Source organism: Podarcis muralis, chromosome 8 (assembly GCF_964188315.1).
Source record: "Podarcis muralis chromosome 8, rPodMur119.hap1.1, whole genome shotgun sequence".
Taxonomy (NCBI): domain Eukaryota; kingdom Metazoa; phylum Chordata; class Lepidosauria; order Squamata; family Lacertidae; genus Podarcis; species Podarcis muralis.
The window spans coordinates 41,908,864-41,921,191 of record NC_135662.1 but is presented as its reverse complement, the minus strand read 5'-3'; the positions used below and the strand labels follow the sequence as shown (position 1 = coordinate 41,921,191).

Here is a 12,328-nt window from a genome sequence, read left to right as displayed (position 1 = left end):
CCCAGGACCAGCACAGTGAATTCAAATAAGAAGATATACAAATCAACCCAGCTGGTCAATTTACATCATGATTCTACATGCCAGATTGCACTGTGCTCATAGCGAAAGGATTGTTTAAACAGCAAAGTTTACATACAAACCGCCATTTTGTCTACTGCTGCAAACCTTCCTAATACGGGTCAACCAGTGGCATGTGGAATTTGTGATCTGTACTTGAGACAAATGCTTCAGATGACAGCTCGGCTGATAGAGGATGAGGCTCTTAATCTCAGGGTCATGTGTTTGAGCCCCACATTGGGCAAAATATTCCAGCATTGCCGGGTGTTGGACTAAATGACCCTTGCGGTCCCTTCCAACTCTACAATGCTATGATCCAATCATCTGGATAGTGGTGAAAAACCACCCGGCTGAAAAACACAGACACAAAGTTGCCTGTGCGAAACAACCAGTCATTTTCTCTGACTCAGCCGAGTTGTAGTTCCTCCCATTCTGAACCCAACACGTATTCATGCATGAGAAGACTATCTCAGTCCACGCAGCAAAAAACCCATTTCATTCTCCATTATGAATTAGAACACCATTTGCTTCTGCGTTTCTTCACTGTGGTTACACAGAGTTGTTTAATAGCATTACAGTGGCACAGCCTGGTTTCAATACATGTCCTGTTCTTTCTCCCATCACAGAACTGACTGCCAATTCTTTCTGATTACCCTTTTTCACAGAGGATGGGCCTATTCGTTCTTCCCTTGCTCCCAGAGGAAGAGGACACTTTCCTTCTCAGAATCAATGGTCTGATGGCAGCTGCTTTAAACTGTAAACTTCCAGATGGGGTTGACTATAAAGAGCAGAGCTTCGTTAGCATATTTACACTAGATTGACGGAATCTAGCCTTAACTCATCTACCTCTCATAAAGATTCTGACATTTTTATTCAGTTTGAGAAATCAAATGGAAATCAGTGGGACTCCAGGATGCCCAAAGTACTACTCAGTATACAAGAGGATTTTTCGGTATAATTTTAATGTAAGTACCCGGTACCTGTTGCATTTACATATTCATATGCCACTTAAAAAAAAGAGGGGAATGAGAGTGATTCCCAATATGAAAAACACATTTACTTTTTTAAAAAGTCATGACCACAACCCAGGACAGAATCAGTTGAACTTAATTTAGTTAATTCAATAATCTTAAGTACTACCAAACCTGTTGGATTCTAAGTAGCCCTTAGCTAAAACCTGCAGGGGGTTGGACTAGATGACCCTTGTGGATCTCTTCCAACTCTACAATACTACACCTATCTGAGTCTATTGAAATATACATTATGGCTGTAACAGTAAATACTTAGCCATGCTCAGTTGTAACCATGCTAAAAAGCATTTGTTCACATACATCCATTGTTACTCTTTGTTTTCCCTTTCTCAGTTGTTGCTATCAAAATTTAGACAGTAAGGTCCTTGGGGGAAGGGACTTTGCTTATGGAAATCTGCAAAATGCCATTACACCGATGGCAGTGAATTATTATTAATAAACAAGATGTATAAACAGTATATTAAGAAGATCACACCAGAAGGAAGGGAAACACTCCTTGTGATTTGAAGGACCCAGACTGCTGAGAGAAAACAAAACATGAACAGCAAGGGCAGCAATGGACATTGGCATGAGGGACGTGTTTTCCCAGCACACTGTGTGTTACAAGTTGTTGCCCACAACATTTCTAAAAGGAACATAAATAAATGTTTCTACCATTAGAACAACAGGATGCAACATGCAATGGGTAATATTGCTTCCCTCCTTTCAGAGAGATTTCTTCACCAACCCAACGGGATTGGCTGCCTGAGGTCATCCTCACAGAAAGGCCTAAGGAAAGATGATAAGCCCTGGGAATCTTCCACTGTAACCAGTCCTTTTAAAAATAATTCAAGTAGCAGAACACACACACACTTTTTTTTTGTATGTGCCAGTCACAACAATAATTTCCCAAATTAATCACAGACACACAATGCAAGCATTTCAGTCCTTGGTTTAATCTGATCTTGATTCTCCTGGGCAACGAAATGTCCACAGACATCAAAGCTAGACATGAGAGTTGAAAGGATTAATTGCTCAGATGTCTATAGAATTAAGTCCTCTTCGGGCACTATAGTTGTAAGAAGCAATACAGTACAGCTGGGGCTGCACAGGAGATCAGCACTGTCAATGTGTAAGGAGCTTCCACTGAAAACACAAAGGTTCCCTCTGCAGATGTTCACTAATCATGCAAGAAGCCAGGAAAAACATAGACTCTTATGCAGAGTCAGACCATTGGTTCATTTAGCTTAGTATTTTTTCTACAGGTATGGCATCTTCCAGATGTTGTTGGTCTTCCATCAGCCCCAGCCAGCTTGACTAACGCTCAAGACTGATGGGAGCGGCAGCCCAGCAGCATTTGAAGGGCACCCTGTTGACTACCCTTGGTCTACCTATGCTGACTGGCAGAGGGTCTCCAGGATTTCAGACAGGAGTCTTTCCTAGCTCTACCTAGATATGCCAGGAATTGAACCAGAGACCTTCTGCTTCAAATGAAGATGTTCTACCAACCAGCTGCACTCCTTATGGGATGAACATTAAGGCTAAGCATTGCAACCTCAGTATATCTTAGAGAAATAAAACCTGAGGTTAGCTAGTTTTCTTTGTGGATTTTAAAATAATTCATTCAGTACCTTTGATCCCCACAGGTTACAGAGCACCCATGATCAGTGGCTCCTTCCACCTATTCATGTAGAGAATGATAATAAGCTCAGGCTATCCACAGGGTGGCCAAACTATACACAGAAGAAACAATGTAGGTGCAAATATCCCTGCACCACGACACACCGTTATTTGCAAATACACCTTTCCACAACTCTGCTTTTGGACTAACATGCCAATAAGCAAGCACAAAAAGTCCTCATGCAGTAGTGCATGCAGTAGCCAAATGTTATTTATGTAAAGTACACACCATCACTATTTCACAACACTTGAATTAGTGATGGCATGTACTTTACATAAATAACATTTGACATGACCATAGGGCATCACTGCATGAGGATTTTTTGTGCTTGCTTGTTGGCATTTTAGTCCAAAAGCAATTTCACATGTACTATACACCTGAATGGAATGTGGGTGGCGCTGTGGGTTAAACCACAGAGCCTAGGGCTTGCCGATAAGAAGGTCGGCGAATCCCCCCGATGGGGTGAGCTCCCGTTGCTCGGGCCCTGCTCCTGCCAACCTAGCAGTTCGAAAGCACAAAGTGCAAGTAGATAAACAGGTACCACTCCAGCGGGAAGGTAAACGGTGTTTCTGTGTGCTGCTCTGGTTCGCCAGAAGCGGCTTAGTCATGCTGGCCACATGACCTGGAAGCTCTATGCTGGCTCCCTGGCCAATAAAGCAAGATGAGCGCCGCAACCCCAGAGTCATCCGTGACTGGACCTTATGGTCAGGGGTCCCTTTACTTTATACACTTGAATATTCAGGGAGCTTGCAACCACATGTTCATGTGGAATACATGTATATAGCAGATTCCAGTGTGACAGTGTACACCTCGTGTATTTATATTGTACACTTTTAATCCATGAAGTGTGTCCTCTGTTGCTATACAATACATAATGTGGATTATTAGTGCACAAAAGTAGTGGAATGTAATGCTAAACTACTTACATTCTAACTTCCCACAATGTTTAAAACACACACACACACACACACACACACACAGGCACACTTCCACTGAGTCTAGTTTCCAGGTGCAATCTGCAAAGTAGTTACACTTCTCTAAATGGCCCTGACTATTAAAACTGAAACAGGAAACACAGGAAAGCAAAGTTAAATAGGGGAAATACTTGATTGCTTCACAGTATGATTCTGCATGCATTTACTTGGAAGTAACTGCCAGTGTGTTGAATGAAGCCTGTTACACATGCTTACAGTAGCTATGTGTATGGGGGTTGTGCTCATGGGAATAGCCAGGCTTTTGTTGGGGGGTGGCAGAACCTCAGTTAGTGAAGTGTTTTTCTTGATAGGGGAGGGGCAGCTGCCCCCTGCCCCCCCTGGCTACACTCATGGTTGTGTCAAGGGCTTCACAGAAAAGGTGGGTTTTGAGGAGGGTCTGTGGGTGCCAGACCCAAACTTGAGAAGCCACTGTAAATGCTAATAGCCCATCTGAACTGATCAAAGCCAAACCAGGGTGGTGGGCTCCGATACTAGCGGAACTATTCACTATGATAGATAGATCTGGTACCATACCTAACTCATGGCAGCAATCTATAATTATCCCAATCTTTAAAAAGGTTGGCAAAAAGCTGCCATCCAATTATCGTCCAATAAGTCTACTGTCAAACATCTGGAAATTGTATGCTAAACATCTGTTAAATAAACTAACTACTTGGCTTGATGGGAATAACATCATAGGTCCAGAGCAGGCAGGGTTCAGGCCAGGGAAATCTACGGTACTTTACGCAACTGTTTGGTGTTATCTCATTTAGCCACCAAGTACACACGGCTTCATAAAGTATGTCTTTATGTGGCCTTCCTTGATATCAAGGCTGCTTTTGACACTGTCGACAGGGGGCTGGTATGGTCCAAATTGGAGATGATGGGCCTAGAACCTAGATTACTTTACTTGATCAAAAAGCTTCACATAAAGAACACCTGTCGCATAAGAACAACACCAGGGAATGTAATGACAGAGCCTGTCATTATAAACAGAGGAGTAAAGCAGGGCTGTGTACTCGCTCCATCTCTTTTTAACCTTTTTCTTAACAACCTTGCTTCTTTACTAAAACAGGTGGATGCCCACAGCCCAAAACTCAATGCATCAAGCATTCCTATCCTTCTATACGCAGATGATGTGATTTTGCTTTCACGGACAAGAATTGGCCTAAAATGTTTGTTAAATTCCTGTATTGACTATCTGTCCAGAATGAAATTGTGCATGAACTTTAATAAAAGCAAAATAATGTTTTTGGGGAACTCACGCAAATGTTATAGCTGGGTATTTGGTGGAAAACCCATCCAGCAGGTATTCAAATTCAACTACCTGGGAATCACATTCCATCATAGGCTTCTATGGTCCTTGCACTGTGCAATAGCGGTCAATGCCACTAAGATGTCTATGCAGGCCATAATGCGTTTCTTTATAACAAGAGGTAATTCGCATATCCCCTCTGCCCTCAAGGTCTTCAACGCCAAAATTATAGCTCAATTGCTCTACGGAATTCCAGTCTGGCTGCCAGGGTTTACCCAGCTCATAGAACAAGTGCAGGCAGCTTTCCTTTTTAAGATTTTTGCCGTCCCACGTTGTGTACCCTATGCAGCCTTGAGTCTAGAGGGAGGTCAACACAAGGTAGAGACCGTAGCCTGGGCAAGATTTCTTACATGCTGGTTAAACATCTGCCTCACAACAGATAAAGATCCTCTCCTTAGTGAAGTTTTGCTAGATCCCTTTCTTTCCCCAGGGCTACAATGGTTTAACATAAAGGTACAGCAACTTGGGCTGTCAGTCGGATTTTTGCGATCATTGTCCCCACCATCTGCCAAGGCTATAATAAAAACCAGGTTGTGGGACACTGAACGCCAGGAACTGACAGCCGCAGCAGAGAAAACACGTTCCCCTCTTAACTTTCAGCTTTCTTGGGCACATGAAATTAACCTCCATTATCTTGAATTTTTGCTTAATCCTCAGGAAAGAAGGCCATTTTCACTGGCCAGGTTTAATTCAAATCCTTCAAACCTCCTATGGGGAAGGTTCTCGAGAATGGTGGAAGGAGAAAGAATTTGCCCATGTGAAGACCATCAGGTGGAAGCTCTTAAACATATGGTTCTTAAATGTAAACTATATGTTGATCTCCGCCAGCAGTTCCTAGATCAACTCTGCATCCCCAAATGGAAACCAGAGTTAGAGGTCATACAATTTCTATTATTGGGGAATAATCAGGAGTTCAGCAAGTTAGTGGCTAAATATATTTACAGTGGTACCTCGGGTTAAGTACTTAATTCATTCCAGAGGTCCGTTCTTAACCTGAAACTGTTCTTAACCTGAAGCACCACTTTAGCTAATGGGGCCTCCTGCTGCCGCCGCGCTGCCGGAGCACGATTTCTGTTCTCATCCTGAAGCAAAGTTCTTAACCCGAGGTACTATTTCTGGGTTAGCGGAGTCTGTAACCTGAAGCGTATGTAACCTGAAGCGTATGTAACCCGAGGTACCACTGTATTTGGTTTTTTGTCGTCGAAACACATTGCAGACGTCTGATCTCCCTGAAGACCTAGAGATGTAATGTTAGACTGCTTTGCCTCTTTAATTTGACAAATGTTTTGTGTCACTGGGAAGGCGGTAATTCTGTATTGATTTGCTATGGATGTCTGTATGTGATGCCAATAAAAGGTTTGAGAATTGAATTAATAGCTGCGAAGTTTTACCACGCAGTGTTTTCAAGCTTCACAGAGATCTTCAGGCAGACTTGGAAGTTTCTGACAGAACTCTGTGTGAGTTGGAAGACTGCACGCTACATTATAGATGAAACTACAACGCGCCGACTGTGTGTGCGCGCGCGCCTTATTATAAAAGGGAATAAACTGCTTTTCGAACCCCCAGGCAGCGGGTGGGGAGCAGCCAGAACGGCTACGTGGAGCAGATAAGAAAGGAAAGCGGAGGAGGCGGGCAAGTGAATGGCAGCTGCAGGCGGAAGAGCGATTACTCACCGACGGTGGTGATATAGGAAGGGGGCGGAGAGGGCTTGGTTGGGCAGGGCTCGGTGTATCGCCTCAGGATCGAGCTTTTCCCCACGTAGGAGTCCCCGGCCATTACTATCTTGGCCTGCAGTACTTTCTCCGGCTGAGCCATGGCCCACGAAGCAGAGAGCAGAGCGGCTGCAGCTGCTCCCGGCGCAGGACTGAACCGAAAGTTGCCCGTCGGGCGTCGCTCCTTTCCACCTCCAGACACGCGGCCAAAGGAGGGCCCGCCCTTCCTCCGCCGCCTTCCTCTCCGAAGCGTCGCCAAGCCTCGGCTTACGCGAGAGATTGGAGCTGGATTTCCCCCCAACAACAGCGGGCCGACTTCTGTTTTGCTGCTTAACTATATGCCCCCAGAGCAGGGCTCCCTGTGCCTTTGAACAGTGGTGTCTCAGGCAGAAATTCAACTGGTCAAGCTGTCCTCCCTCCCTCTCTTTCTCTCTTTCTCCCCCTCTCCCTCCCTCCCTCCTGGCTGCCTACCACGCAGCTGCTATAAGCACAGAGGGAGAATTGACATGACGGCGGATGTGACAACCCGTTCTCGACTAGTTGGGGGTGATGGTGGTTGTAGACTAGTCCATCCACAAGTCCTTGCGCCACAGCTCAGACTCCCAGGCATGTGGTCCAATCCTGAAGTGGCCTTATATGTTACCACTGCTCAGTGGAAAAACACTGAAGTCCTGCTTTCCTAGATCATAGAATCATGAGAGTTGGAAGGGACCCTGCAGTCCAACCTACAATGCAGGAATAAGCAGCTGCTGTCCCATACGGGGATCAAACCTGTAACCTTGGTGTTATCAACACCACACACTAACCAAGCTCCCCTGGTTATTATCTGTCTTATTAGATCATATCTAAAAGATAACGTAACAGGGGAAATGCTGGAATTGGAAGCCACGATTAGTGTGGAAATTGATTAAATCATAGGTACTCCTAGAGAATTTTTTAATTTTTCAGTTCATTGTTCCTTTCATAAGGTGGATGATGGCTAGGACTTGGAAAAGTTGAAATGAATCACCCTAATGGTTTTGAAGTTAATGTCTAATCCTGTGAGTTGTTTTACTGGCAATAAAACATAACGCAACATGTTCACTTGATAAAAGTTATGTGTCCTTATTTGGGGTTTGACAATTAATGGTAGGCAACTGAATGGCTACAGCTTCAGGTTTTGTTTTTTTTAAATTAATGTATTGAAAACTAAAGTAGCTTAATTTCCACTCTCATTCCTAAAAAGGTTATTGGCTTTAGTTGTCCTCCTTTCACTGAGTTCTAAACTGAGTTCTGTTGTCAGTTTGGGAATCCTGTATTCTTTGTAGTGGCATAGGCCATACAGCATTCTAAACGTACATCTCCTAATTTATGAAATATTATGCACTGTGTGAGTCTCTTTCTTTCCCACCCCTCAAAAATACTCTACTTGATTTTGTACCCTTCCCTCCTGAATCTCCAGTCACTTTCCTTTTCTCTTAAGCTTCTGCCTGAAAAAACCTCTTAAAGCTATTTCCAGTTTTTTTATTGTTCTGATCAATGATGTCAACTACCTGTTGACTAAATATGCTGCAATAGCGAGCAAAGGTTTTTAGGCATTGCATTCTTGTATAGGTGTGTGTGTGTGTATAGGTGTGTGTGTGTGTAGATAAAGAGATCGAAAAAAGAAATAGTTCCTACAAAACTATTTCTGTTTCTTTGCAGAAAAGTGCAGGTGGGGACAGGGGGGAAATTAATAAAAAGAAAAAAAGTCTCCACTGCTTTAGATATGGACAGAATATAACTCAAAAGCATACTGACTTGTGCAGGGGTGGCATTCAAAGGAAACTGAACATTTTGATTTGACCCTCTTTTCTTGGAATCTGTCTTCAGAATGGAGGATTAGTAGCAAGTTATTTGACAGTTGCATTCTACAATTCTGTGATTCTATGAAACTGAATAGGAAGGCCCCACCTTCACATATGTAAGATAGGAAAATATTGGACAGAAGGAAGGGTCAATAGCCTCCTTCATACATTAATAATTTGAAGGGGGCTCCATGCAGTGGTCAAACTGCAAATTTGCCCAGTTCCACAGACAACATCCTTGCCTTGCATATGGATGCCTGCAGTGAAGAAGCCGACACACTCACACAGACTTCTGTGGTAGCTGGAAGCCTGTGTGATTAGGTTTCCAGCAGTTGTGGAAGCCTACATGTATAGAGGTCTGTGTGTGTAAGTTTGCCTATTGCAGACCCACCACCCATTTAACTACGTGGAGCCCCTTCATGTAAGCTATGTGTGAAGGGGATCATATATTTTTAACCTCTCCAATTTTTCCAGCAGATTCCATTTTGTGGCTTGTGCATGCACAGTGGGATGTAAAAGTAGCTACTTGGCTGCTTCCAATGTTCTTCTGCATTCTTTTAAAAATGCAACTACTGTACAAAAATGTGACAATGGAAATATCTCTCATTTTTTTGGAAAATCAAATGACTTATCTAAAGGGCCAATATATTGATTTAGTGGCTGATTGTAGTCTATCCAACTGAAATGTTCTTGAAGTTGGTCCTCGCCATAAAAATTTCAGACAGAACCGCAGGCATTGGCTTTGCCCATCTCTCCTAATCTTTTATGCACCTACCGTTTCCAGAATCACCTCTATGAAGAAGAATATTCCTAGCTTGTAATGCATGCTTACCTAATGGAATCATGCTTCCAAGAACCCACAAATCTTAAATGAATTCTAAAGTGTGTGCCCTTGTGAATAGCAATATACACCTAAAATATTTGTGAGCAATAAGATCATGTTCTGAATGGTTAATTTTCCTACTAGGGATGTTAGCTCCAATCTGCCTGTTATGAATTACCATACATAAGAAAAAGAAATCTGTAATTCTACTCCTCCGTGTCTTTATTTTGGAGTCTGAAGAGATGCCTGAGAACTGCTTGGATTTCAAAGTGGCTTCTTGCCATATTAAGGACTTGATTTTAAAATATTTTCCAATAATTCACCAGGAAAGATTATGGCCTATGTGAGGGAGCTCTGCAGGGTATTCATAATGATTTCATCCCTCCCAAAATTATTAGCAGATACTGTGCTGGATTGGTAAATACCACGGTTTGCAAAAGGCAGAAAGCAACAAATGCCCTTGCAAACCTGGAGAAATCTGCTTTGGAGTGGTGGTGGAGAATAGTAAGAACTATAGTTGTTATAATGCAGTTAATGGGTGACAGTATGCTAATAAGTCAGATTAACTAAGCAGGTGATTCATGCAGTAATCCTTCTTGAAAGAAAGTGCCCATTTTGAGATGCTAAATGAGAACATAAATGCAGTCAGGCATAGAATCCTTGAAAGATAGAAAGTGTGCAGACCTGCTTCTTAATGTAATGGGTGAAATTAATTTTTTGGGGTGAAAGGGGCTCATTTTTCACATCCTGCAATCATTTTAAAGGAGTAAGGGTCGAAATCCTAAGAGATACAAGTATATTTCTGGCAAATGTAAATGAATGTAGAGACATAACATAGCAGAATTATATTACTAAAATTGCTGTGTTGGTCACCTGAGACAGGCCCACATGGACAAGGATGTATGGACAGTGAGAGCAAATTCACAAGGTCAGCACACTTGCGTGTCATGACACATGGTTTGGAAAGCTCTGCACTACACCAACTTAAATGTTTGTTCTGCCAGTGCAAGGGGATCTGCTCAACCTATCCCTGTGCAGCCTGTGTAACTTGGGGTTAGCATTATACCCTCCAGAGAGTGTGCTTTAATTACAATTAGAGCTGAGTTGAAACAATCCCCCTGACTTCTGAGTCCCATGTTCAGGATGCAAACCTGGACTCCCTCTCTTGTCAATAGTTTGAAGGGGGCCCTATGAAGCTGTGCAAAGCTCTCCCACTCTGCTGGGGAATGAAGTACAGTGGTACCTTGGTGAAATATACTCGGAGTCGAGAGTGGATTTCATGCTCTTTATTCAGCTCATAGTGGTGAGGAGGAATGGAAGTTCCCCCACAATATCTGCTTTATATACATTATTTACACACTGGGCTGCACGTGATTGGCTAATTCCATGATTCTCCCGTAGGCCAATCAGGTTGTGGATTCACTTCCACCTGGAGCTGGATTGGGTGGCTCCTGCGGACCAATCATACTGCTGCATTGTTCTAGGACCAATCAGATTGCTGCATTCTGAATCCTATTGTTCTAGGACCAATCAGACTGCTTCATTTGGGATCCTATTCAACTCAGTACATAACACTTGGTTTAAGAACAGCCCTGTTTACGAACCATTCGGTTTACGAACTCCAGAAAACCAGAAGTAGTGTTCTGGTTTGCGAAATTTACCTCGGTCTAAGAATGGAAGCCGAACTGTGGAAGGACATAGGTGAAAGGCCCTCCAGATGTTTTGAGACTACAATTCCCATCATCCCTGACCACTGGTCCTGTTAGCTAGGGATGATGGGAGTTGTAGTCCCAAAAACATCTGGAGGGCCGAGTTTGCCTATGCCTGGCATAGGCAGTCAGAATGGCCTTCAAGGAAGGATAGAAGTCTAAGTTGGCCACTTCTGGCTCTCGAACCACACCCATCAATTCCCCCCTTGCACTGGTATTGTTTCCCTGGTGTGGTGTTCTACAAATCCCTGCTAGCTTCAGTACAATAGCATTGCTACACCACTGTAAATATACCCCACTGGAACAATTTCAAAAAGACATCAGTAGAAAATAGGATTGCATTGTTAGATAAGTGAAATGAACTCTATTTATACAAGTTGCAGTCCTGGAAAACTTATAAAAAGCAAACCATAAATTAATATTAGAGGCCACTTGGCCCTTTAGTATATAATTAAATCTATCTAATGAGAAATAAATAAGACAGACAGAGAGTAATGGAACTGTAGGAGAGGAAACTCCTCTACTTGAGGCTTGATTATGTTGTGTGATCACTCTTACATTTTATCATAACAGATAAGGATACTACTGCAAATTTTGCAGTTCAGCGTAATATCTATAACTGGTTTTGATGTCTTACTCAGCTTTGTACCAGTTTGATTTTTAGAAAGAGTGTACATTATTTCCATGAAAACAAATATGAGGATGAGGAAGCATTTTCCCCTGTGTGCAATTCCTACTAAAGAATTTACATTCTTCTAATTTATTGGTTTACTGCATCACTTAGTGCACTCTGGAGATGTGCAGAATGTCCCCGCTGTTAGGAATATGCAGACGAAATTTACCCTTTTTGCACTGAGTCACTCACTGTCTCCTTGAAGTCATCATACTCTTTTCTTTCTCAACCCCACCCCCCTCTGTATGTTGGCAGAGAGAATCACAGCAATAAGGATGAAATCCTTCACCAAACAATGCAGTAGCAATCTGGACTATCAGTAAGAACCAACCAGAGGGGGATGGGATGAGAACAATGGTAAGGGTGTTGTTCATCCACTATTCAAAGGGCTCGGTGGTTTATGGACAAACATGCTACAATTTTTTTTTAGATTGGGGATAGATCATGGTAAACACCTCATTACTAGGATAAGTGAAGATAAGCACTCAATTACAATCTCCAGGATCTGCAGGTGTGAGATGATCTAATTAATATATGCAGACACAATT

At 42.8% G+C, this 12,328-nt stretch overlaps 1 protein-coding gene across 1 annotated transcript in view; it reads right to left on the bottom strand.

The window, feature by feature from the left end:
- Positions 1-7,162, bottom strand: part of LOC114600648 (ras-related protein Rab-10-like) — a 38,437-nt gene extending 31,275 nt beyond the window's left edge. Inside the window, exon 1 of the mRNA XM_028737076.2 lies at positions 6,711-7,162. Within this exon, the coding sequence (XP_028592909.2) occupies positions 6,711-6,852 (142 nt within the window). The 5' untranslated portion in view covers positions 6,853-7,162. The remainder of the gene's footprint in view (positions 1-6,710) is intronic.
- Positions 7,163-12,328: the final 5,166 nt, after the last annotated feature.